Source organism: Podarcis erhardii (assembly GCF_964252035.2).
Source record: "Podarcis erhardii genome assembly, chromosome: 8".
Classification (NCBI taxonomy): Eukaryota; Metazoa; Chordata; class Lepidosauria; order Squamata; family Lacertidae; genus Podarcis; species Podarcis erhardii.
In genome coordinates, this window is record NC_138499.1 from 88,003,152 (window position 1) to 88,030,583 (window position 27,432).

Genomic DNA, 27,432 nt, shown 5'->3' on the forward strand with positions numbered 1-27,432 from the left:
CCGTTCAGCATCATTAATAGTTTCTTTCTTTAAAAATGGAAAAAAAACAAAAAAAGAAAAACCATAGGAATAGTAGAGAGTGGATGCCTGTTTGTGAGGAGGGCTCATCAGATATATAAAGTTTGTTTTCAGAGGCTTCTAAAGAAATTGTGGTCTTCTAGATCATTTAAGGAGTGTAATTCCTTGTCAGGGTACACATGGTTTGTCAATGTCTCCTTTATTGGATCAGGAGGCAGTGGGGTCTACATTTGACATGCTCCCTGGCAGGAAGTTCCAGTTCTGTGCATGTTCATTTCTGGTTTGAGGTTAGATAGGACTCTCCTACCTCTGCCGACTGACAGTTACCACCAGCACCCCACACTTTTTCAAGGGTGATTTTATTTTTACTTGATAAAGGGAAGAAATGGCAGGGAGGTTTAGCTAATGGTACTGGTGAAACCCATTTTATGCTTGAAATTAATTCAAAGAAAACTGGGTCGTCGCTGAATTAAAGTGATTAAAAAAGATGGGAGAGCTTATATTTAAAATCTTCTCATAGGACCTGGACTAAAGCTAGCTGCACTCTTTATAAAAGAGACAACATGTTATACATTATTATGTTATTTGCTATCTGTCTTTCACCCAGTTTAAACATAGCATTAATACCTCTATACTTTTGCATAATTCCATTTAAAAAGTTTCTGTAAAGGAATAAAATACTGAAAGACCAAACTAACCAAAGTGCATATGATCAATGTGATCAAAATATTTTACCACTTTTATTTACAATAATGTAAAGAACTATTTCTAGCACCATTTCCCCCACAATGTTCCCAAGTAATAAATCATTTCCAGTTTCTCTCAAACAATTTTGTGTGAATCAAAGCATCCCCACCTCCGCTCCAGTGTAGTTTTCATTCTGCAACGAGTGGACTTCCAGGACGTTGTCACAAATGGTCACCCCTACAATATCTCCAAAGTTCAGCCCCTACCAGCTACAGCTGTGTCAATAACTTGGCACAAACCATATAATGTTGCTTGGGGACATCTCTCTAACCAAGGACAGTTTTTTTGTGAGTTTCTTAATAGGGTCAGAAACACATCCCACAAATAAGTGTTGTCCAGCTTGGGATGTTTGGACATTGTTAAGCACTCTTCTTCTGACACCACAGACACATATATTTTCTGGGATTCAAAATTCTACCCTCAGCTTATATTGCAAATCTCATTGGGGTAGAAACCCCCCCCCCCAAAAAGTTAGTGTGTTGCTGTTGTTTTCTGACATAGGGTGAAGGTTCCAAGCTATAAGGAGCTTAATGCAACCAATCTTACATACAATTGCTTGCATTTTTTCTTTTTTATTCCCAGAGTCCCCTCCCCAATTAAGTCTCTTTATCTTATCATTCTAAAATATACAAACATCAATAATATCTCAGTCAATAAAGAGTTAAGTAAAACCATAACTGCTTTTGGAAAATGACATAACAAGCCTTTTGGCAATGGGAATATCAATATCAGCTTTCTGGAGGGAGTGTAGTGGAAAGGGGTTACTTACTATCAGAGAAGTCCCTATGAAGTACCATGGACATGCAAACAAGTCCACCACAGTTACTTGCTGACTAGATGTTTGACTATTCTATCTGTCCATGCAGACCACAGTAGGTATTTGTAGCGTACAAGCTGCTTGAAAGAAAAGAAAAATGAATCAGTTTGTTTCCAGGTTAAGAGCTTGTCTGCCTGAATGACTGGTGTGGACACTGACTTGTCATAGGCCGCTAGTTTCTAGTGCTCACCGAGGCAGTAAGCCTATGTCTTGCCAGTACCGAGATAGGTGGCAGCTCACATTTATATACTCATTTATTCATATACCAGCTGTCTATCCATCCATCCCAACGTTTGGAAATGTCATGCAGAAATGAGATAAAAACAAAATACAACAGTCAAAGTTAAAACAATTAAGAATGCACCAAATCCATCCGTAAATTAAACAAGAACCCACATACTGAAGTCTTGATCAATACTGGTCAGGAAATACACTTCACATAAAAACTAGGTGAGAGGAATAAAATTAGGCTAATAACTGGCTCCCAGACATGATTGTTTGCAACATGTAGGGAACTATGTTTTCTTATAGAGGAACATTCTGTTTTATGAGCCCCCACCAGCAGTCCGAAGTAACACAAATGAGGCAAAGATTGGTCACCTGATGCATCAAGATAAAGATTTGATGAAAGAAGTTCCTCCACAGAAGGATCACATATGCAGTGATGACTAAAAAGGGGAGCTGAATGGAATAAAAAGAAGACTGGCATAGTTCTGAATATAATGAGAAACCAGAGGTAAATGGGAAATATATTCTGATATTAATAAAACAAAACAAAATCATGTTAATCTAAAATTGTTTGCTCACCTGGACTACGATTAAGCCTTCATTGTTCAAGTTTAAATCTTCACCAGGTAGGATCGGATCCTTTGCCTCACAAGCTTCTTTATTGTTCAGAGTATTGGAATAATTTGCCTTTCTAGAGTCTGCAGTGAGAGAAACCTCCTGGCAGTAGGAGTGCAGAAATGCTCGGACTCCGTCAATCCCCACAAACTGTGAGATAGGAGCGCCACTGAAATTCACACTCCCCGACTCAAGCAGTTGAGAATTTCTCCACCTGTGCAACTTGATGGCCAGTAACACAAGGAGGAAAGTGAAGAACAAGCAGGAGACAAAAGCCACTGCAAGGACCAGGTAGAAAGTGAGGTCAGACGGAGGCTCTACAGGAGCTGAGATGCTGCTCAGGTCTGAGAGGACTGCAGGGATGGCGTCAGCCAGCACCACAGTCAGAGTGGCTGAAGCAGAGAGAGGTGGCTGCCCATTGTCCTTCACTAAAACCACCAGACTTTGCTTGAGGGCATCTTTCTCCAGAAAGAAGCGGGCTGTCCTGATCTCTCCCGTGTGGAGCCCCAGAGTGAAGAGCCCTGGCTCAGTGGCCTTGATCAGCTGGTAGGAGAGCCAGGCATTCTGGCCAGAGTCTGCATCCACGGCCACCACCTTAGTGACCAGGTAGCCTGGCTCAGAGGAGCGAGGGGCCAGCTCTATCCCCGTGGAGCCGTCAGTGGGAGGGGAGGGGTAAAGGATTTGGGGTGCATTGTCATTCTGGTCCAGGATGAGGAGAGTCACTGAGACGTTGGAGCTGAGTGGTGGAGAACCTCCGTCCTGAGCCCTTACATGGAACTTAATCTCCCGAAACTCTTCATAATCAAAGGAGGTCAGAGCATATATAACCCCCGTCTCAGAGTTAATGGACAGATAGGAGGAGAGGCGGGAGTCACTTCCTTGGTCATCAGTGATGGAATATGTTATTCTGGCATTTTCTTCCCAGTCTGGATCACTTGCTTTCAGGGAAAAGACTGAGGCTCCTCTTGGATTATTTTCTAGGAGGTAAGAGGTGTAGGCTGACTGTACAAAGAGTGGGGGATTGTCATTTGTGTCTAACAGCTGCAGTGAAATAATTGCAGAGGTTGATAATGTTGGAGTCCCATTATCAGTTGCTGTAATAGCGATGTCATAGGTTGCCACTTGTTCCCTATCAAGGGCTCTGTCTGTCACTAAAGTGTAAAAATTGTCCATTGTTTTTTTAAGTTGGAAAGGAAGACTGTTGGAAATTGAGCATATAACCTCCCCATTGACTCCTGAATCTCTGTCTTGGACATTTAAAATGGCAATGACAGTTCCAGTTGGTGTGTTCTCAGACACAGCGTTGAGTACAAAGGTTATTGCTATTTCAGGTGCATTGTCATTTAAGTCTTTTACAAAGATAACAACCTTTGATCTGTTACTTAGGCCACCACCATCAATGGCTTGCACCTCAAATTCATATAAGGATGATATTTCAAAGTCAAGGCTTCCTGCAAGGGTAATGTCTCCCGTTGTTGAATTCAGTAGAAACATTTTAGAAATCTTCTCTGTGTTTTTTCCAAAGGAGTATTTTACCTCTCCATTGATTCCTTCATCTATATCAGTGGCTCGCACTGTGCAAACTATAAACTCTTTAGGAATATTTTCCTTTATGGTTGCTTCAAAGATCTGTTGTGTGAAAACCGGTGCATTGTCATTTGCATCTAGAACAATCACATGAATTTGAGCAGTACCAGATCTCACTGGATCACCCCCATCAGTAGCTGTGAGGATTAGATCATAATCTGGTTGCTCTTCCCTGTCCAGAAGTTTCTCCAGCACCAGCTCAGCATGTCTTGCCCCATTTTCTCCTGTCTGCACATGCAGAGAAAAATGGCTACTGCCTGCAAGTTGATAATCTTGTATAGAATTTATCCCTAGATCTGGATCCTGAGCTATGGGTAAAAGAAACCTGTCTCTGAGTGTTGATGTCTCACTGATTTTCATTTTCCATTCCTTTGGTAGAAACCAGGGTGCATTGTCATTTATATCTGTAATTTCCACTTCAATACCATAAAGTTTTAATTTACTTTCAATAAAAACCTGCAACTTCAATATGCATTTGTCTGCCTCTCCACAGATTTCCTCTCTATCTATTCTCTCAGAAATCTGTAAATGGCCATTGTTGACATTCAAAGCAAAATACTGAACCATACCTACACTGGAAACAATGCGGAGTCCATGGTCTGAAAGCTGCTTCTCATCCATTCCCAGGTCCTTTGCAACATTCCCCACAAAAGAGCCTTTCTGCATCTCCTCAGGAATGGAATAGCGGATCTGCCCAGAAATTAGCTTCCAGATGGTCACCATGACAAGGCATTGAAGGATTCCTTTTCTGCAACTCCCGAGTCTCTGGGTTTCTTCCATGATTTTGTACCAGGATAAAAAATGCTGGTTCTGTTCAAAAGCTCTAATGATTGGTTTCTGGTGTTCCCTTTGTTCTGCTCCTAGTTCCAGTTCAAAATAGCGAAATTGTTTCTAAGCAAAACTTCCTTCAGTTTTGCTTTCTGTACTGTCATGTTCAGCCTTGCCTCAGTTATTGTGTGCTGCACTGTAATAGCTAAGGTTGTGAGGCTAGATCTTTTACTTTTTTCCCTTATTGGTGAACAGCGACACCATGAGGCTCAATACAAAACTGCAGAAGCCTTATTTTGGAATCCTAAATATACATTTTCTTCCATACAGTAACTCCTTCTATTCTTTATGGTATTATCAGGAAATTTCAGTTGACTGGTCTTTTTGTTCAACTCATTAATAGATATATAACTCATATAAGCCAGTTTTGTCCTTAAAAAAAAAAATCACAATAGGTACTTTTTCTCAGGTGTTCTCATGTTTACTCCCAGTCTTAGTTGAATATTGAATATTATAAGCATACAGTGGTACCTCTAGTTACAAACTTAATTTGTTCCGGAGGTCCATTCTTAACCTGAAACTGTTCTTAACTAGAGGTGTGCTTTCGCTAATGGGGCCTCTTGCTGCTGCTGCGCCGCCAGCAAATGATTTCCGTTCTCATCCTGGGGCAAAGTTCTCAACTTGAGGTAACTCTTCCAGGTTAGTGGAGTTTGTAACCTGAAGCGTTTGCAACCTGAGGCGTTTGTAACTAAAGGTACCACTGTATAACCAAGGATCTGGCAGGTGATTATACTACGATATGTGCAATTCAGTCCTGCTCATCTATGTATGCTGATCTATCATGTGCAGTTTTCTAATCATTCTTCCTCCCGCTCCCATTTCCTTCTCAGAGTTAATTCTTTATTTGACCTTCACATGCAGTTACATTTGTGTGATTTCCCCCCCAACCCTGTCCAAGTGGTTCTGTCTTTCACAGGCAGCTCTTAGATGCAGGGGATTGCATAATGGAAAGTCAGCTTCCACAGGGCTGTGCTTGAAAAATAATCATGCATCCTCTTTCCTCTCCATCTTTCCCTCCTTCAGTAATCCCATGTGCCCAGTTTCTCTTTCTTCAGTTCTCATCTGATAGTTCCTCAGGCTCTTACGCTGACTAACTTTGAGATGAGAAGTTTCCATTACATCCAGTAAGTAGAACTGCAGAGCGTTTTCACTGAAAGCCAATAATCAGAACAAGATTAATGGAAGTAAAGTGTCCAAGAACTAAGACTTGCACCCTGCCCATCATGAGGATAGCTATTCATTCTAGTACCATAATAATCTGAAACGGGCGTTTTGAAACAAGAGATGTATTGAGGGTATCAAGAAGGCACTTTTGTTGTCACACCATTACATTCTAAGGTAGCAGATTTGAATCTTTTAAGTCTCCATTGAAGTGGGGAAACAATTTCGATAATCTATCCCAGATACTTCCAGTTTGCTGTTGTATTCCATTATTCTCTTATGACTTTATCACTGACAGCTCTTCTTTTGGAGGCTTGGTTGTTCTCTGAAGTCAACTCAATTTGACTTTGGCCATCAACTCAGTCACTTCTTTGATTTATAGCTAACCAACAATATTCTCAAATGAACATATCTCACATCATGGCCACTGGGAGGTGTGACTACAATTATCTGAAATCCCACCCGTGATTCCATAGGCACCCATATCTAGAAATGTGGTAACTTTACTGTGTAGTTGGAGGCTACAGGTATTCAGATGGCCTCTCATGAGGTATGCTTTTAAGTAGGCGCCATGTAGAAGGTAAGATAATAAACACCAGTGTCTCTTCTACTTCCTGCTGAAGTAGGGACCTGAAACATCAGAAACAGAAGCCTAGCTGGATGCCGTTTGAGTTGTGGTGAAAGCTGGCGAAGCACAAGAAAACCGAGTGACTCAGAAGTCTTCTAAATAGCATGCCTCTTGCTTGGGAGCTGCTTTCCTCCAGTCTCCATGCAGCTGGGGCGTAATGAGTGAGCTGATCACGCAGGTCCTACCCACATAAACTGAACACACTCCTCTTGCATAAACTCAACCTACATGGCTTCTCACTTAGATCCCAACTGCATAGGGTCTACTCATAGAAAGCAGCTCCCTCATGCCTAATAATAGCTAATAATACTTGGATCATGACTGGATGCAGAAAGGGGACATTTTTAACAAAACAACTTTCAATAGAGATAAATTTAAATCTCTGCGTTAGGTAGGAAGAATCAGGTGCACAAATCTAGGATGGGTGATACCTGGCTTGACAGTTGTACATGTGAAAAGGAACTAGGGCTTTAGTAGACCACAAGGTAAATATGAGCCAGCAGTGCGACACAACAGCTAAAAAGGCTAATGCAGTTCTAGTTCACATCAACATAAATACTGTGTCCAGTTTGTGAGAAGTAATGGTATATTTATATCCTGCTTTGGTCAGACAACCTCACCCAGAGTACTGTGCCCATTTCCATGCACCACAGTTTAAGAAAAATATTGGCAAACTGGAAGGTGTCCAAAAAGGGGAAACAAAAAAAAATTCAAATTGCAAGAAAAAGTATTTAGACAATAGTCTAAATAGGAAGAACGTTTTGCAGACATGAGCTGCTTGAAAGTGGATCAGACTGCATCCATTAAGTTGTGTACTCTTCTTCATTAGAAGTTCTAAACAGAGATTATCAGCAATGGTGAATTTCTTGCATTGGCAGATGGTTGGAATAGATGATTATTGAGGTCGCTTTCAACTCTATAATTCTAATATGTGAAGTGAGAACACATGTGTCTCCACTATGATAAAATGCAAGAATTTCACCTGCTAGAATCATCCATCATTCCATGATCCTTGCGCCTAGCCCTGCTTTCCATATTATACAGGAAGGAATAAATGTCACTCACACCTCAGTTTCCTTTTGTTTTGAACATGTGATGCTCCCCTCAAACCATCCTAGAATTTGGAGTGATAGTATTGCAGCAGCAGTAAATAAATTGTCTTCTTTTTCTATCATTTGCCCCCAAATATGTAAAGAAGAATTTGGCAGAGTTCTTTTGGAAGAATAAATCTGGACTCTGTACGCTAAGGTAATTTACCTCAGACTTTGCAGATAAAATAATAGTCATTTCAACAATCCTGCCATGGAGTCAGTGTGGATTTTTAAAAAAATGTCTATATTTGGGATATAGTCAAGAATATTCAGCTTCAAGGCAGGATTAATGCCTATTGGAATAAAAAGGCCTGCAGCAGGCAGTGAAATGCCATCAGGAAGGAGGCCCAGAGGACTTTCCAGGGCAGGGAGTTCCACATCCCTTCCATGAATACCTGCCTAATATATCTTAGATAGTGGTCCCCTGTGGCAGGGAGGCACATGGCAGCATGTCTACCAGAAGTATTGTACGGTAGTTACCCCATCTAGGTAAAAATATAAATTCAGGTGGTCAGGGAACCAGTACAGCTTCACGTCATTTTATAAGGCCTCAGTCCCAAGGCCTGCTCATTTTGCCTCAGCAAGGAAGCGGGGAGGTGGTTCTGCCAGGCTGAGGGCCTGCTCTTCACCTTTAGCTGCTGCCACCTCAGAAACCTGACAGTTTGCCTGTTTTGCAATTACACCAGGCGCCATCGGTCTTTCTGGACCAGTGGGCACATTTTTAATTCTGAGAGAGTGCTGTGGGTGCAAGTCACAAAATGGCTGCCATGGGTGCGTGGCATAATACAAAATGGCTGCTGTGGGGAGCACGGTATACCACAAAATTAGAGTGAGCACGGTCATGGTGAAACTTTTCCCATAATTGTATTTCCATACTAGGAAAGGCTCAACCTCTTGAATTTTTGTCTGCCATACATCTGTTAAAGGCACAAGAACCCTGTTTTCCCCCAATGCCAACCCTAAACCAAAGCCTCGTCTGCCATCCTGCATCCATTAAGCACGTCTGAGTAGGTATGTATACCATTATACTGTAAGTTAACTATACAGTGAATTCTTAATGATTGGCAGGTCTTTAGCTCTTTCACAGCATAAGATATGTCTAAGCCTCTTTGCAAAGTGTTCACATTTGCCTTTGGGTGAGTTTTTAACATCCATCCATATTTACTGTGTAGTAATATCTAGAGAAAATAACTTCTCTAGGGATTACTTTACCTCAGAGAAACCCACCACAGGAATGACGCATCCCAGTTTCTAGGAACAAAAATCAGGACTCTGCGCTCCAGCATTGCATATATACTGGATTTTTTATTTTTATTTTTTTTAGCAAGGTATAATATGAGGCCTAGTAAGGGATTGAAGGTGCTTGCTTAATTGTGAGTGCAGTAGAAAAAGTACCGGTATTCAGAAAAGATAAAATTTTCCTCAGAAGAAGGGGGGAGGAGCGCTGCCAGCACTTCTAAAACATGAAGCTGCCACAGATAAACACAGGAGATCAAAAAGAGTGAATATGCATTTTCTGGAAGAGGCTCAACAGCAGAGATTAAGGTTTATCTGTCAGAAGATAATTAATTACCTTATTTAGTGACAGGAAAGTTCTGGTATATTTTCTCCAGGAACAGTTTTGTATGTAGCAAAAAGCCAAGCAGTGCTTGGCAAGGCCGGCCCAGTACATTTTGGCACCTGAGACAGACCCCAGAATGGCACCCCCTCCCCACCAAGGAAGGTGGGGTGAGTGAAGATCTACGTCAGGAACTGACATCAGGATCTGCTGCCCTGGTGGACTCTGCCGCCTAAGGTGGTCACCACACCTTCCCTCGTGGGTGAGCCGGCCCTGGCGCTTGGCCTTTCCAAGCCATTACAAGAAACAGCTCTGTCTCTGCCAAGTCTTATGTGAGAGTCTCTCCGATCCACACACCTCCCTGTCTTTGATCTTATCCTTTTAGAGGTTTGGAAAGTGGTAGAGGTCCATCATATGGAAGATTCGCTTTAATCATTGCATATGGGAGTGTTTTCTTCTGCCAGTTTACATCTTTGATTTTTCTTCTGCCCTACCCATCCCGGCAGAGAACATGAGAATCCACATGACATTTACTAATGGAAAAGACAGAAGATTCAGCCTAAAACTAATTGCACAAATGCGCTAAATAATCTATCTTAATTAATATTCAGTTAGTATGTTATTTTCATTTTTCTCGATTCAGCAGATACTGGAATATCAGTCAAACAAGTGTATAAGTATAACTCATGATTATTCTTACTATGCACACGTTATTACAAAATCAGTGGCGTAGCGTGGGGGGTGCAGGGGAGCCGCACCGGGCACAACATCTGGGGGTTAGGGTTAGGGGGTGCAAATCCACGGGTTAGGGGGTGCAAATCCACGGGTTAGGGGGTGCAAATTACTTGCCTTGCCCCGGGTGCTGACAACCCACACTACGCCACTGTACAAAATATCCTACAACTATATGGTACATTTCGGCCAAAGAAAAGCATTTCTGGGACCCAGTGATTTCTGAAGAAGGAACTTAAGCATGTGCTTATCTCTCCTATGGATGGTGCCCATAATATTGATGTTCATTTAAAAAGCTGCATAGCATCAATTATATTTTTACATACCATAATATATACTTGGCAATGAGGATCAGAGAGTCATTTTACTACTGGGCAATATAACAGTAAAGATAAGAAATGTAATTGAGTAAAATAATTTGTCTGTGTTATAACATGAAACACAAATACTGAAAAAACAACTGTGGTGTTACTAATAAATATCAAACAAAGTGCTAGCTATAATAATAGCCTCCAGTATAGTATTGCAGATCAGCAGATAGATGTAAAATTCACCAAGATGAGTAAGTTCATATAAAAACAAAAGATAACCTGATTAACTCACCTGGGCTATGACTGGATCACCATCATTAAAATTTAAATCTTCACCAGATATGATAGGATTCTTTACCTCACAAGTCTGTTGATTGCTCAGAGTATTGGAATAATTTGCCTTGGAAATACTAAATTGGCTTTTCTTAGAGCCTGAAGTCAGAGAAACATCATGGCAGTAGGAGTGCAGAAATGCTCGGACTCCGTCAATCCCCACAAACTGTGAGATAGGAGCGCCACTGAAATTCACACTCCCCGACTCAAGCAGTTGAGAATTTCTCCACCTGTGCAACTTGATGGCCAGTAACACAAGGAGGAAAGTGAAGAACAAGCAGGAGACAAAAGCCACTGCAAGGACCAGGTAGAAGGTGAGGTCAGACGGAGGCTCTACAGGAGCTGAGATGCTGCTCAGGTCTGAGAGGATTGCAGGGATGGTGTCAGCCAGCACCACAGTCAGAGTGACTGAAGCAGAGAGAGGTGGCTGCCCATTGTCCTTGACTAAAACCACCAGGCTTTGCTTGAGGGCATCTTTCTCCAGGAAGAAGCGGGCCGTCCTGATCTCTCCCGTGTGGAGCCCCAGAGTGAAGAGCCCTGGCTCGGTGGCCTTGATCAGCTGGTAGGAGAGCCAGGCATTCTGGCCAGAGTCCGCATCCACGGCCACCACCTTAGTGACCAGGTAGCCTGGCTCAGAGGAGCGAGGGGCCAGCTCTATCCCCGTAGAGCCGTCAGTGGGAGGGGAGGGGTAAAGGATTTGGGGAGCATTGTCATTCTGATCGAGGATGAAGAGAGTCACTGAGACGTTGGAGCTGAGTGGTGGAGAACCTCCATCCTGAGCCTTTACATGGAACCGAATGTCTCGAAACGCTTCATAATCAAAGGAGGTCAGAGCATATATAACCCCCGTCTCAGAGTTAATGGAGAGGTAGGAGGAGAGGCGGGAGTCACTTCTTTGGTCATCAGTGATGGAATATGTTATTCTGGCATTTTCTTCCCAGTCAAGATCATTTGCTCTTAAGGAAGAGACCATGGCTCCTCTTTGGTTATTCTCAACAAAATAGAAAGTATAGTCTGTTTTTTCAAAGAGGGGTGGGTTGTCATTTGTGTCTAAAACATGAAGTGTGATAACTGTGACTGTAGAAAGAGGGGGGACTCCATGGTCAGTAACAGTGACAGTAATATTGAAGACTGACACCTGTTCCCTGTCAAGGGCACCAACAGTCACCAAACTGTAAAAGTTATCCATGGACTTCTTTAGCTGAAAAGGGAGGTTGCTAGGGATTGAACATGTGATTTCCCCATTGATTCCTGAATCTCGGTCTTGGACATTTAAAATGGCAATTACCGATTGGGATGGTGAACTTTCAAGTATGGTGTTGGTGGCAAAGTTAACTGATAATTGAGGTGCATTGTCATTCAGATCTGTAACAGATATCACAACTTTTGATCTGTCACTCAGGCCTCCTCCATCTTTGGCTTGTATCTCAAATGCATATAAAGATGATTCCTCATAATCAAGATTCCCAATAAGGATGATTTCACCTGTTGTGGAATTTAAGACAAACATTTGGGAGTCTCTCTTTGTGATTTTTTGGAAAAAGTATTTAATGTCTCCGTTTATTCCTTCATCCATATCCGTCGCTCTCACTGTCAAAAGTATGGACCACTTTTGAATATTCTCATTGATACTCACTTCATAGAGAGGTTGGCTGAAAACTGGTGCATTGTCATTTGCATCAAGGACAGCGATGTGGATTTGTAATGTGCCAGATCTGATGGGATCACCTCCATCAGTAGCTATGAGGAGCAGATCGTAAGCTGATTGTTCCTCTCTGTCCAGTGACTTTTCCAACACAAGTTCAGCAAGTCTGACACCATTTTCTTCTGTTTGCACATGCAAAGCAAAATGGCTGCTGCCTGTGAGTTGGTAGCTCTGCACAGAATTTATCCCCCAATCTGGATCTTGAGCTTCAGGAAGAGGAACCTGGAATCCAGGTGTAGATGCCTCACTGATTTCCAGCTCCTGTTCCCATAGAGGGAAGTGGGGAGCATTATCATTTATATCTGTAATTTCCACTTCAATTCCATAAAGCTTCAATTTGCTTTCAACAAGAACCTGAAACTTCAACATACATTTCTCTGCCTCTCTGCAGATTTCCTCTCTATCTATTCTCTCAGATATCTGCAAATGGCCATTGTTGGCATTCAAAGAAAAGTACTGAATCATACCTACAGGGTAAACAATGCGCAGTCCATGGTTTGGGAGCTGCTTGCCATCCATTCCCAGGTCCTTTGCAATGTTCCCCACAGAAGAGCCTTTGTGCATCTCTTCTGGAATGGAGTAGTGGATCTGCCCAGAAACTGCCTTCCAAGAAAACATCATGAAAAGGCACTGGAAGATTCCCTTTCTGCAATTCCACAGCCTCTGAGTTCCTTCCATCCTTGCAGCAGGTTAAAGACCCTTAGATTCTGGTTCAAAAGATGCTGTATCCAACTCTTCTCTAAGGAAAATGCACTTCCATTTCTTCTTTGCACTGAAAAGCAGCTTGCTCCTTCAGATATTTTGTGCTTGTGTTTAACAGAAAGGCAACTTCGATTGGGCAGGATTTCTCATTTCTCCTCCGTTCTGGTGAACAGTGACACCCAGAGGATCAAGCCCAAAGTGCAAAAACCTCACTTTTGAAAATTAAATAAACACCATTTCACTGTACTCGTTTATTAAAATATTATAAATATTATAAATGAAGACATAGCTAGGATAACTATGTATATTATTCTATATTCTTTATTATTTTTTTATTTCGAATTTAACCGCTAAGGATAAAAAAGAGTGACAAACTGAAAAGGAGGAGGAAAGACAAGTGTGTTTAGGGTTCCTGCCCTACCCCATTACTGGAAATTCTGGAATGAATTGAATTCTGAAATATTGAACTTTCTCAGCAATGTTGTTTGCTGGATATTCAAAAGATTCATTTTGGATGCAGAAAAAAGAATAGTAAGCCTCTGGTACTTCCTATTTTCTTTGTTTCGGTGTAATGTTTATAGTTGTAAAGTGAGGAAACTGATATGCTGACACTCAGTTCTTTCCTGCTGTTTTCCTGGGGAAACAGAGGCATCCAGAAAGGCTGACAGAGTTGTGGCATTAGTGAATGACATTCATTGTTGTGTGATACCAAATACGCTGGTGTGCACGAAATTTAGCACAACTTGCAGGTATATCAGTCAAAAACCACATTTCCTTAGCACAGCAGGTACCACAGTGAAAAGAACAGGACAGAAATGCTGGCATTAAAATCAGGAAAAATAATGATTGCAATATTCCTCACAAATCTGAATGCTGCCTCTCTCCCTCTCCCATATCATAACACTGATCTACTTTTCTGGGTTATTGTAAGAGTTACACAGCACTATATGTGAAGCACCTTGAACACTCTATAGTGCTGTATAAACACCAGAGCAAAGAAGTAAAATGGCCACATTCTCTGTAATTTATTGCCACTGCTTATCTGGAAAGGGCTGGGCTTCAGTCACGGCAAGGTTATGGCCATGCAGGTGCACCAGCCAGATTGGTTGCTGACAGAAGCATACAGACCGAGCCACACTGCTGCCTCATCCACAGCTCCAGCTTAAGACAAACATCACTACTGTGAATGGAAAACATTCAATGGTAGCTTAGAAGCACACATGTGAAAATTGGATGCAAACTCAAAAGAGAGCTTTATTAAAAACTAGCATGTGAGGGCTTGTTAAACAGTAGGTGGTTTTCAGTCATCTTCTTTGGAGAGCTTGATGTTGTGCTTCTTGTTCTACACGATTAAACTGCTAAAACTGAATTTGGCCATTAGCAGGAGGGACAAGACACTGAATTATCCACTAGATAATGCCAACAAATGTTCTTTTAACATTAGTCTTCATCTTTCCTAATGGAATATACACTGGTGGTGAACATGACCCAGTTTTAAAGTACAGCAATAACTGGATGTATGTCCTGGCCAGATTGACTCTCCATAAGAAAACATTCCATGCCAATGAGTTAAAAGGGCATCTACCATTGGTAGCTGTGACTCAAGAGTCATTTGTCACCTATATTTCAACAGTATGGAAGCATGACTGGAGATGGTATAAGTAGAAATACTAACCACACACTCCACATCCACACATCCTTACATACAAAGTGTTCACTACAACTTTTACAACTTGTCATAATCTCTAACAATATAATGCAAATGCCAATGAAAGGAATGCCAATACTTTGGGATTGCATCCACACTGGACATCAGTAGTATATAAGAGAATACAGGACCTGGCCAGGGCGGGGGCAGGGGATAGTTTGGGGTTCATGATACAGTCATGTTTGGTTTAGGGTATTTGTCAATCCAGGGACCATTTCCAGTATATACATATCTTGGAAGTGTGGGGATATGTGCATTTTATTTATTTATTTATTTAAAAGAATTATATAGGCCCCCCATCACTACCACAGAGAGAGAGAGAGAGAGAGAGAGAGAGAGAGAGAGAGAGAGAGAGAGGTATACAACATCTCTAGAAATCATGCCAAGAGAAACTCCCTTTTGATGCCACTCTTCTACACAGGTTGTACATGAGAATTTTTCATTCTACAAACAACATGCAGTCACAGGACCTAAGAAATGCTTGTACAACTGATAGCTTCCACCAGTGCTCCACCACTTAATATGTTGTGCTTTTCTCATCAGATCAAAGTCCCAAGCTGTGTCTGTGACAGGAACACAATATCCAAATGCTATGTAAGATTATTTGTATATATGAGAACCAAATCAAGTTATTCTAAAACGTTTATTGATTAATTAATTCTTTACTCTCATTAAATAATCCAACCCATAAAAAGCACCACACACAATTCCTAAAATTCAGTTGAAAAACTTTAGCAATTACTAAGAAATTAACCAACTTATATAAAGAATATCCTATGAAATACTTTTTGGTACAGTGGTGCCTCGCAAGACGAAATTATTCCGTTCCGTGAGTCTCTTCGTTTAGCGGTTTTTTCGTCTTGCGAAGCAAGCCCATTGACAGCTTAGCGAATTAGCGCTATTAGCGGCTTTTAGCGGCTTATCAGCTTAGCGGATCAGCTGATAAGCGGCTTAGCTGCTTAGAAAAGGGGGGGGGAGGAAAAAAACCCCACAGGAACTTGCAAGACATTTTCGTCTTACGAAGCAAGCCCATAGGGAAATTTGTTTTGTGAAGCGCCTCCAAAACGGAAAACCCTTTCGTCTAGCGGGTTTTCCGTCTTGCGAGGCGTTCGTCTTGTGGGGCACCACTGTATTTCTTCTTGTAAATTTCTTAAAGGACAGAATGTAAAAATAACTACATATTCAATTGCATTTGTACTGCAAAGATAAGAAAAGAAAAACAATTAGCATTCTCTCCACTCAGCCATGCTGTACCACTCTGTGATCTTAGCACGACACTGAGTTACCATGCACCTAGACAATTCTGACAGAGCCTCCACCATACTGCTATGCTGCCCCTCAATAGCTGCTGGAAAGTCCAATAAGCTTGCTCTACAGCAGTAACAGCTCAGTACAACTCCCTACCTACTTCCCTGATGACGTGGTCTGAATTCTCTGGGATGCAAGTTTGATAACATCCACTATTTACAATTAAACTCTCAAACAAGTGGTAACACAAAATTCCCTATAAGGAACATGAAATATAACTCACCGTGCTGTCATTTTCCTTTTCAGAAATTAAATTGCCTCCACTGACCATCAAAGAAATGTCAGAGTTGCCATTGCAAAGGATGTTCTCTGCTATTTGGACTGTGGGCTGCAGGAATGTCAGCTCATTCCTCCTAGATTCAGAGGACAGACAGACCTGGTAGGAATAAGGCAAAGTTCCGTCCTCATAATTGGGTGGGAATATGGCACCAGCCTTTGAATGGGGGTCAGGAATAAAGCACTGAAGGAAAGTGGGGTTCCTTGACCTTCGAAGCTTCGTCAGAATGGTCAGTATCACCGTAACCAGGAACAGAAAGGACACCAAGGTCAAGGCCAATACCAAATAAAACTGTAGATCAGACTGATACTCTGAGTCATTTGGTTGGGAGTTCATTTCCGGAAGAGCCTCCTGGAAGTTCTCAGCAAACACCAGGCTCAAAGTTGTGGTGGCTGAGAGAGGAGGATGCCCATTGTCCTTCACCAGGATGACCAGCCTCTGCTTCACTGCATCTCTCTCAAGTAATGCTCGGACTGTTTGCACCTCTCCTGTGTGGGAGCCAATGCTGAAGAGTGAGGGCTCTGTGGCCTGCAGGAGATGGAAGGAGAGCCAGGCATTGTGTCCCGAATCAGAGTCCACAGCCACCACCTTCGTCACCAGATAACCCGACTCAGCTGACCGAGGCACCATCTCAAAGAAAGGTGAGCCCTCTGTTGATTGTGAGGGGTACAGGATCTGCGGAGCGTTATCATTTCGATCCAAAACACATACTGTCACTGTGGCACTGCTATTGAGTGGTGGAGAACCTCCATCTTGGGCCTTCACTTGAATCTGAAACTCCCTGAATTGCTCATAGTCAAAGGAGCGTTGGGCATAGATGATCCCAGTCTCAGAGTTAATGGAGACATAGGAGGAGAGAGGCAGATCCTTGATGTTGCTGTTAAGGATGGAGTAAGTGATTCTGGCATTGCGATCCAGATCTGGGTCAGAGGCCTTGATGTGGAAAATTGAAGCTCCAGATGGGTTGTTCTCTGGAACGTAGGCAGTGTAGGAAGATGTTTCAAAGGCTGGCGGGTTATCATTGATATCTGAGATCTGTATGGATATGGTTTTGTATGTGGAGAATGGAGGGGTGCCTTTGTCTGTGGCTGTGATTGTAATATTATACTCGGGAGTCCTTTCTCTGTCAAGGGCACCATCTATGAGGAGCTTGAAATAATTATCCGAAGATGAGACTATCAAGAAAGGTACAAGTTCCTTCAGGTGACAGGTGACTTCTCCGTTATCCCCAGAATCCCTGTCCTGAACTTTAATGAGAGCAATCACAGCTCCAGATGTGACATCTTCCGGAACTGGGCTGGACACGGATGTAAGGATCACATCTGGAGCATTGTCATTCTCATCAAGAACCTCAATCTCCACATTGCAATGTGCCGCCAAGCCTTCTCCATCACTTGCCTTAATTATCATCAGATATTTTTGTCTGTCCTCAAAATCAACACTTTCTATGAGTGTAATTGTTCCATCTCTGGGATCCAGGTGAAACTTCTGCTTGGCTGTTTTTGGGATGTCACTGAAAGTGTAAGTGATCTCAGCATTGGACCCTTCATCACTGTCAGATGCTTTGACTTGAAGCACAGGGGTTCCTTTGGGTGCACTCTCCTTCAGGCTCACCTTATAGATTGTCTGGGTGAAAACAGGGGCATTGTCATTAGCATCAATAACTGTTACCAATATTTTGACTGTTCCGGTTTTTGGAGGTTCTCCACCATCCATGGCTGTAAGGACCATGTGGTGCATCTGTTCCTTTTCCCTGTCTAGTTGTTTCTGCAATATTAATTCTGCATATTTGCCACCATCATTGCCAGCTTGAATTTCTAGTTTGAAATATGGAGTTGAGCTCAACTGATAATTCTGGAGGGAGTTTATTCCGATATCATCATCTTCAGCATTTCCAAGAGCAAATCGTGTTCCCAACAGAGTAGACTCACTCACTTTAAGCTCAATATTTTCATTCTGGAAATGTGGGGCATTGTCATTAATGTCCTGGATAAAAATATTTACGTGGAAAATATTCAAAGGATTGTGTGCCACAACTTCCAATTTGAGGACACAAGTAGATGATTCCCCACAAATCTCTTCCCGGTCTATCCTCTCATTCACATACAGGTTGCCATTTTGTTCATTCAAATCAAAGAATTGCTTTTCTGAAGAAATACCAAGCTTGCGCTTTGACAGCTCTCTGACATCCAACCCCAGATCTTTAGCAAGGTTCCCCACAAAGGAGCCCTGCTCTGCTTCCTCTGGAACTGAATACTGAACCTTCTCAGACCCCACCTGGCAGAAGAACACAGACCAGAATATGAACAGAAACAGTACTTGCCTCCTGATGATCTTCCTTGTTCTCTCTGCCTGCCTTATTTCCACCACATCCATTGTTGTTTCTGATTTCCTCCTTCTTTCACTTCACTTTTCAAGACTCCCAGTACATTTAAGTGAGATAGTACCAATACTGTTCTTTTGAGCTGATTCTTGGGAAACTGAGAGCTTTCCTTTCTTGAGCAGCTTTTAAAATAAAAGCTTTTCCTTTCTGCTCAGCTGAAGTCTTAAGAGAGTATGATTGCTCCAAGAGTCTCAGAAATGCTGAGCCATGGCTGCTCCCACGTTGTCCAACAGTGACACTCTGAGTCCACACGGGGAACTGCTTTTACTATTTCTAGAATTCTACATGGAATTTTGTCTCTTAAGTAAGTAATTGTTTGTAATACAAGTTCACCTTTAAATGCAATCTGAAACAAATTTCTTCTCCATCACTTGTGCTTCCCAGTCCGTCACCATTCAGCATCATTGCTTTATTTTATTCCTTTAAAAAGAAGTGGGAAAAAGACCAAGAAAACCCATAGGAATAGTAGAGATGGGATGCCTGTTGGTGAGGAGGGCTCATCAGATACAGATAGTTTGTTTCCAGAGGCTTCTAAAGAAATTGTGGTCTTCCAGAGTGTAATTCCTCGTCAGGGTACACATGGTTTGTCAATGTCTCTTTTACTGGATCAGGAGGCAGAGGGAAATACACTTGGCATGCTCTCTGGCAGGAAATTCCAGTTCTGTGCATACTCAGGAACATCATCTCTGGTTCAAGGTTAGATAGGACTCTCCTACCTCTGCCCACTGACAGTTACCACCAGCACCCCACACTTTTTCAAGGGTGATTTTATTTTTACTTGATAAAGGGAAGAAATGGCAGGGAGGTTTAGCTAATGGTACTGGTGAAACCCATTTTATGCTTAAAATTCATTCAAAGAAAACTGGGTCCTCGCTGAATTAAAGTGATTAAAAAAGATGGGAGAGCTTATATTTAAAATCTTCTCATAGGACCTGGACTAAAGCTAGCTGCACTCTTTATAAAAGAGACAACATGTTATACATTATTATGTTATTTGCTATCTGTCTTTCATCCAGTTTAAACATAGCATTAATATCTCTATACTTTTGCATAATTCCATTTAAAAAGTTTCTGTAAAGGAATAAAATACTGAAAGACCAAACTAACCAATGTACATTTCATTAATGTGATCAAAATATTTTACCACATGTATTTACAATAATGTAATGCAACTATTTCAAGCACCATTTTTTCCCAAGTATTCCCAATATTAAATCATTTCCAGTTTCTCTTTAACCGTCATACAATTTTGTGTGAATCAAAGCATTCCCACCCCACCCGCTCCAATGCAGTTTTGATTCTGCAATGAACGTACTTCCAGGACATTTTCACAAATGGTCACCCCTACAATATCTTCAAAGTTCAGCCCTTACCAGCTACAGCTGTGTCAATAACTTGGCACAAACCATATAATGTTGCTTGGGAACATCTCTCTAACCAAGGACAGTTTTCTTGTGAGTTTCTTAATAGGGTCAGAAGCACATCCCACAAATAAGTGTTTTCTGGCTTGGGATGTTTGGACATTGTCAAGCACTCTTCTTCTGACACCACAGACACATATATTTTCTGGGATTCAAAATTCTACCCACACCTTATTTTGAAAATCACATTGGGGTAGAAACACCCCCCCAAAAAAGTTAGTGTGTTGCTGTTTTTTTCTGACATAGGGTGAAGGTTCCAAGTTATAAGGAGTATAATGCAATCAATCTTACATTCGATTGCTTGCATTTTTAATTTGCTTTAACTTGTATTAATCTACAGTGGTACCTTGGGTTACATACGCTTCAGGTTACATACGTTTCAGGTTACAGACTGCTAACCCAGAAATAGTACCTCGGGTTAAGAACTTTGCTTCAGGATGAGAATAAAAATTGTGCTCTGGCGGCATGGCAGCAGCGGGAAGCACCATTAGCTAAAGTAGTGCTTCAGGTTAAGAACAGTTTCAGGTTAAGAACGGACCTCCAGAATTAATTAAGTACTTAACCCGAGGTACCACTGTATTCTGTTGTGATTTTAACTTTCTGTGTGCTTTAAATTATGGTTGTCATTTTTAAAATATTATTTTTATCCATTTTTAATAATATAAAAGTTTAACAATGTAGAACATTTATATACTCTCAATCTAAAAAATACAAAACAAAAAATTCCTTCCAGTAGCACCTTAAAGACCAACTAAGTTAGTTCTAGGTATGAGCTTACGTGAACTAACTTAGAACTAACTTAGTTGGTCTTTAAGGTGCTACTGGAAGGAATTTTTTGTTTTGACTATGGCAGACCAACACGGCTACCTATCTGTATCTAAAAAATACAAATATACAGATTTCCATTGTTAAAACTGGACAAATCTCCATCAGTTATAAATTATAACTGTCCCAAAAATACAGTGGTGCCCCACAAGACGAATGCCTTGCAAGACGAAAAACTCGCTAGACGAAAGGGTTTTCCATTTTTCGAGGTGCTTCACAAGACGAATTTCCCTATGGGCTTGCTTTGCAAGACGAAAACGTCTTGCGAGTCTTGCGAGTTTTTTCCCCTTTTTCCCCCTTTTTCTAAGCCGCTAATAGCCGCTAATAGCCGCTAATACCGCTAATCCGCTAAAGGCCGTGCTTCGCAAGATGAAAAAACCGCTAGACGAAGAGACTCGCGGAACGAATTATTTTCGTCTTGTGAGGCACCACTGTAATTAAGAAAGGGAGACTTTTGCAGATCCCATACCCATCTCGGCTTTTACATGGCTTTAGGGCAAGATGTAAATTCCTCAGCTCTCAAGTCACTTAACCCCCATCGGAGTTCCTAGGAGCTGACTGCTTCTTGGTCTCTTGACAACAGAAAACAGCCTTTTCAAAGCACCAGGGATTAATCTCTCATTCACTCTTTTCCCAAAAATGAATATGGGAGCCAAGAGACTTATGTCTGGCTATCATCAATCACCATGTAATTATCCCTGCTGGCAGACTGTCAACAAAATATGTTCAATCCTCTATTTCCTTCCCCATAACACATAAAAAACTCTCCACAAACTTCCTAATATTTAGTTTGATAATAAGGAGAATTTTGCCAATAACTAAAAAATTTGCAAACTTCTTAAAGCATATACTATGTAGGATGTTTTTGTGTTTGTTCTTGCATATACTGTATCTTCTTAAAGAGAGAACATTAAAATAGCTACATATTCAAATTTAGTCATGCTGCAAAGAAAGAAGAAAGAAAGAAAGAAAGAAAGAAAGAAAGAAAGAAAGAAAACAATTTAGCACTGTCTCCACTCAAACATACTATACTATGGTCCCAGATCATCACCCTAAGTCAGCATGAAGATAGGCATCTGGATAATTCAGACTGAGGCTTCCATAATTTGCAGTTTTCTCCCTCAACAACAGCTGAAAAATCCATCCCATTAGGTTGCTCTGCAGCAGTAGCAGCTCAGTATTACTCTCTACCTACCTTCCTGATAACATGGCATGAATTGTCTGGAGTGCCAGTTTGATAACATCCACTGTTTACAAATAAACTCTCAAACAAGTGATAACACCAAATTCCCTATAAGGAACATAAAATATAACTCACCATGCTGTCATCTTCCTTTTCAGAAATTAAATTACCTCCACTGACCATCAAAGAAATGTCAGAGTTGCCATTGCAAAGTATGTTCTCTGCTATTTGGACAGTGGGCTGCAGGAATGTCAGCTCATTCCTCCTGGATTCAGAGGACAAACAGACCTGGTAGGAATAAGGCAAAGTTCCGTCCTCATAATTGGGTGGGAATATGGCACCAGCCTTTGAATGGGGGTCAGGAATAAAGCACTGAAGGAAAGTGGGGTTCCTTGACCTTCGAAGCTTCATCAGAATGGTCAGTATCACCGTAACCAGGAACAGAAAGGACACCAAGGTCAAGGCCAATACCAAATAAAACTGTAGATCAGACTGATACTCTGAGTCATTTGGTTGGGAGTTCATTTCCGGAAGAGCCTCCTGGAAGTTCTCAGCAAACACCAGGCTCAAAGTTGTGGTGGCTGAGAGAGGAGGATGCCCATTGTCCTTCACCAGGATGACCAGCCTCTGCTTCACTGCATCTCTCTCAAGTAATGCTCGGACTGTTTGCACCTCTCCTGTGTGGGAGCCAATGCTGAAGAGTGAGGGCTCTGTGGCCTGCAGGAGATGGAAGGAGAGCCAGGCATTGTGTCCTGAATCAGAGTCCACGGCCACCACCTTCGTCACCAGATAACCCGACTCAGCTGACCGAGGCACCATCTCAAAGAAAGGTGAGCCCTCTGTTGATTGTGAGGGGTACAGGATCTGCGGAACGTTATCATTTTGATCCAAAACACATACCGTCACTGTGGCACTGCTATTGAGTGGTGGAGAACCTCCATCTTGGGCCTTCACTTGAATCTGAAACTCCCTGAATTGCTCATAGTCAAAGGAGCGTTGGGCATAGATGATCCCAGTCTCAGAGTTAATGGAGACATAGGAGGAGAGAGGCAGATCCTTGATGTTGCTGTTAAGGATGGAGTAAATGATTCTGGCATTGCGATCCAGATCTGGGTCAGAGGCCTTGACGTGGAAAATTGAAGCTCCAGATGGGTTGTTCTCTGGAACGTAGGCAGTGTAGGAAGATTTTTCAAAGGCTGGTGGGTTATCATTGATATCTGAGATCTGTATGGATATGGATTTGTGTGTGGAGAGTGGAGGGGTGCCTTTGTCTGTTGCTGTGATTGTAATATTATACTCGGGAGTCCTTTCTCTGTCAAGGGCACCATCTATGAGGAGCTTGAAATAATTATCCGAAGATGAGACTATCAGGAAAGGTACAAGTTCCTTCAGGTGACAGGTGACTTCTCCGTTATCCCCAGAATCCCTGTCCTGAACTTTAATGAGAGCAATCACAGCTCCAGATGTGACATCTTCCGGAATTAGGCTGGACACGGATGTAAGGATCACATCTGGAGCATTGTCATTCTCATCAAGAACCTCAATCTCCACATTGCAATGTGCTGCCAATCCTCCTCCATCACTTGCCTGAATTATCATCACATATTTTTGTCTATCCTCAAAATCAACACTTTCTATAAGTGTAATTGTTCCGTCTCTGGGATCCAGATGAAACTTCTGCTCAGCTGTTTTTGGGATGTCACTGAAAGTGTAAGTGATCTCAGCATTGGACCCTTCGTCACTGTCAGATGCTTTGACTTGAAGCACAGAGGTTCCTTTGGGTGCACTCTCCTTCAGGCTCACTTTATAGATTGTCTGGGTGAAAACAGGGGCATTGTCATTAATATCAACAACTGTTACCAATATTTTGGCTGTTCCGGTTTTTGGAGGTTCTCCACCATCCATGGCTGTAAGGACCATGTGGTGCATGTGTTCTTTTTCCCTGTCCAGTTGTTTCTGCAATATTAATTCTGCATATTTTCCGCCATCATTGCTGTTTTGAATTTCTAGTTTGAAATATGGAGTTGAGCTCAACTGATAATTCTGGAGGGAGTTTATTCCGATATCATCATCTTCAGCATTTCCAAGAGCAAATCGAGTTCCCGGCAGAGTAGATTCACTAAATTTAAGCTCAATATTTTCATTCCGGAAATGTGGAGCATTGTCATTAGTATCCTGAATAAAAATATTTACGTGGAAAATATTCAAAGGATTGTGTGCTACAACTTCTAGTTTTACGACACAAGTAGATGATTCCCCACAAATCTCTTCCCGGTCTATCCTCTCATTCACATACAGGTTGCCATTTTGTTCATTCAGATCAAAGAATTGCTTTTCTGAAGAAATACCAAGCTTGCGCTTTGACAGCTCTCTGACATCCAACCCCAGATCCTTAGCAAGGTTCCCCACAAAGGAGCCCTGCTCTGCTTCCTCTGGAACTGAATACTGAACCTTCTCAGACCCCACCTGGCAGCAGAACACAGACCAGAATATGAACAGAAACAGTACTTGCCTCCTGATGATCTTCCTTGTTCTCTCTGCCTGCTTTACTTCCATCACATCCATTGCATTTCCTGATTTCTTCTTGCTTTCAGTACAGTTTTCAAGACTCCCAGTACACTTATTTGAGATAATAGAAATATTCTTCTTTTGAGCTGATCCTTGGGAAACTGAGAGCTTTCCTTTCTTGAGCAGCTTTTAAAATAAAAGCTTTTCCTTTCTGCTCAGCTGAAGTGTTGAGAGAGAGTGTTCTAAGAGTCTCGGAAATGCTGAGCCATGGCTGCTCCCACGTTGTCCAACAGTGACACTCTGAGTTCACATGGGGAACTGTATTTGCTTATTTTCATGTTTATAATTCTATATTGCTATTTCCCCCTGATATCTATGGAGAATTGTGAATGACTAAAAATTATTTCACTGGTTGTCCAAATGTACTTTAGTATCACTTGATCAGAAGTCACATAAGCTTAATTCAGATTTGTTCTTCATTGCATACAAAGTGTTATTTTAATTTGTTTTATTGCTTTTCCTGGTAGATGATAATGACACTTTAGGGTGTTTTTGATGGAGCATAAACACAAGCAGTTGCCAGCAGAGGAAAACCATGCAATAATTCAGAAAGCCTACATCCCTGCCTAGGGCTGCCATATGTTCGGATTTCCCTGGACGTTACTAGGATTTCAAAGGCAGAATTGACATCTTGGGGGAATTTCCAAGAGTTGGCGCTTTGTCCTCGTTCTTATTCAAGTCAATCGCAAAATCATGGTTTTAGGGGTGTTTTTGTCTAGAAAAAGCTCAGCAAGTTTCAGGTTTTCCTAAAAACAATTGTGGGCTGCCCTGGCAACCCTATCCCTGCCAGAATTCTGGTGATTTGGCCTTTATTTAATTATGAACTTGTTTAGCAAATTTAAATTTTGTATTTTGTTCTGTCTTTAAGATTTTGGTGCATTGTGTGCTTTATTTCTGTTCTATTGGCCATAATAAAATGCTGAAAAAGAAATTTAAATTTAAAGTGGAGGAAGATTGGAAGAAGTTTAAAGTATATCTTAAGAACTGTTGTAAAATAGAGGAGTGATAAAATGTCAAGGGGAAGGAAGATGCAGAATTGCAGTTAAAACAGTTTGATGATTTAAGGTGAAATTGAGAATGACAATGAGTTTAAATTTAAAATTTAATTGGCAAAAAGGGTTGCTGAAAAACTGTAAAATAAGGATGCAAAAAGGGTGAGGTATGGGGAAGTCCGAGAAACGAGGCGTATGAAAATGAGGTTAAGAAATGATATTTTTTTCTTTTTTGGGTGTGTTTGTATTTGTTGATGTTTGTGTGTTGTTGTTGTTTAGTGTTAAAAATTGGAAAATTAATAAAAAATTATATATATATAAAAAAAAGAAATTTAAATTCACTTTAGCACAGGATAACTCTTTCATTCTTTAGGCATGCATATTCATTTGACATTTTTCTCATATGTTTGTAATCTTCCCTGTGGCATCTGGCTGGCCACTGCTGCACTAGAGGAAGTTTTGGGTGATACATCTTTCCTTACGATTCTGTGTGATGATTCCTAATTCCTTAGGTGGGGAATTATTCAATATTCTCCCTTTGACTTTTTTGGATGCTTTTCAATGGCATTTCCCAAGAAGACGCATATGATCCTTTTGAATAATTGGTTTTTCATTTCTGTTTTCATAGTATTGGTACTTAATTCTATTCAACCTTTGCTAGTAAGATTTTATTACAGTTTTTACATTGCAATCCTATACCAACTTACCTGAGTATAAACTCAATGACACTTATATCTGAAGATAAAAGATTTGTTAGATGTATTGCGTTTTTGGATTGCTTTGGCATATGTGGAAGTTTATTGTAATTAATCAGGAATGTTTATGACATGAAGAAAAAGCTTCTACACAAGTGCACTCAAAGTGTGCACTACTCTGCCAGAATTTCAGTTTGTCAGACTGTAAACTGAAATGTAATAATTAATCGTAGTAGTAGTGGTAGTAACAGTAGTAGTTTTGAACTGAGAACTTTCTTTTCTGCCATTATTGTATCAGTGCAGAGCCATTCAGCGGAGAGGATTTGAGTGATTTGAGGGGGTCTAAGATATATCCAGAATTGCTTATATCCACTCTTGACTTGAATGCAATCATAGATTCGGAATGATTTTCTATCATTCTATCGGTCTTATTGTTGATATTAATTTGATAGGTTAAATTCTTATTACCTGAAAATGTGGAGTTATCAGTGAATAGTAACACCATTGTCCAGAATAGAAAGATTAGCCAAATGCACAGACTAAAACACAATGCATACACATAGCAAAATGAATCTATATTTGACTAATCTAGCAAGGATTATTTGACCAGTCCAGCAAGGTAGATTAGAGGATGGATGCCTCCTTCTGGCACAGGCATCCCCAAACTCGGCCCTCCAGATGTTTTGGGACTACAACTCCCATCATCCCTAGCTAGCAGGACCAGTGGTCAGGGATGATGGGAATTGTAGTCCCAAAAACATTTGGAGGGCCTGTTCTAGCACATGGCTCCTGGTATGGGATTGGGAACTGTAATGCAGGTAGGATAGGGCAGCTATTTCAGCATGCAATTCCCATCAGCACTCAAAGTGCATATAACAACACCCCCTTTCCTTCCAGGCTTAGAGGTACTTTATGCTACTGTGAGCAATTATTACTTGCACCTAACTAGGCACAAGTTACACCTGTTTAAGAATAGTGGTTGGCAAAGAGAACCAGAAGATCATGTTACCA

General features: G+C 41.3%; 3 protein-coding genes and 1 long non-coding RNA gene across 4 annotated transcripts in view; 1 reads left to right on the forward strand and 3 right to left on the reverse strand.

Annotated features, from left to right (window-relative positions):
• Positions 1 to 4,975, reverse strand: part of LOC309349256 (uncharacterized protein) — a 224,951-nt gene extending 219,976 nt beyond the window's left edge. Inside the window, exons 1-2 of the mRNA XM_081875001.1 lie at positions 2,390 to 4,975; positions 2 to 27 (exon numbers count right to left, since the gene is read on the reverse strand). Coding sequence (XP_081731127.1) covers positions 2 to 27; positions 2,390 to 4,792 — 2,429 coding nt within the window. The 5' untranslated portion in view covers positions 4,793 to 4,975. The remainder of the gene's footprint in view (position 1; positions 28 to 2,389) is intronic.
• A 3,227-nt stretch (positions 4,976 to 8,202) lies between these two features.
• Positions 8,203 to 25,671, forward strand: LOC309347963. The gene is made up of 2 exons (XR_014159084.1): positions 8,203 to 8,731; positions 25,202 to 25,671. It is a non-coding gene; the product is annotated as an uncharacterized lncRNA (long non-coding RNA).
• On the reverse strand, positions 10,688 to 25,001 carry LOC309347944 (protocadherin gamma-A3-like). The gene is given in 3 exon segments (XM_081872940.1): positions 10,688 to 10,856; positions 10,859 to 11,435; positions 23,121 to 25,001. Coding segments are annotated over 3 exon segments (2,238 nt in total). The 5' UTR covers positions 24,732 to 25,001; the 3' UTR covers positions 10,688 to 10,806.
• On the reverse strand, positions 16,075 to 19,107 carry LOC309347829 (protocadherin gamma-B6-like). The gene has a single exon (XM_081872681.1). It carries the CDS (start codon positions 18,728 to 18,730, stop codon positions 16,274 to 16,276), a length of 2,457 nt encoding a protein of 818 aa, XP_081728807.1. The 5' UTR covers positions 18,731 to 19,107; the 3' UTR covers positions 16,075 to 16,273.
• Positions 25,672 to 27,432: the final 1,761 nt, after the last annotated feature.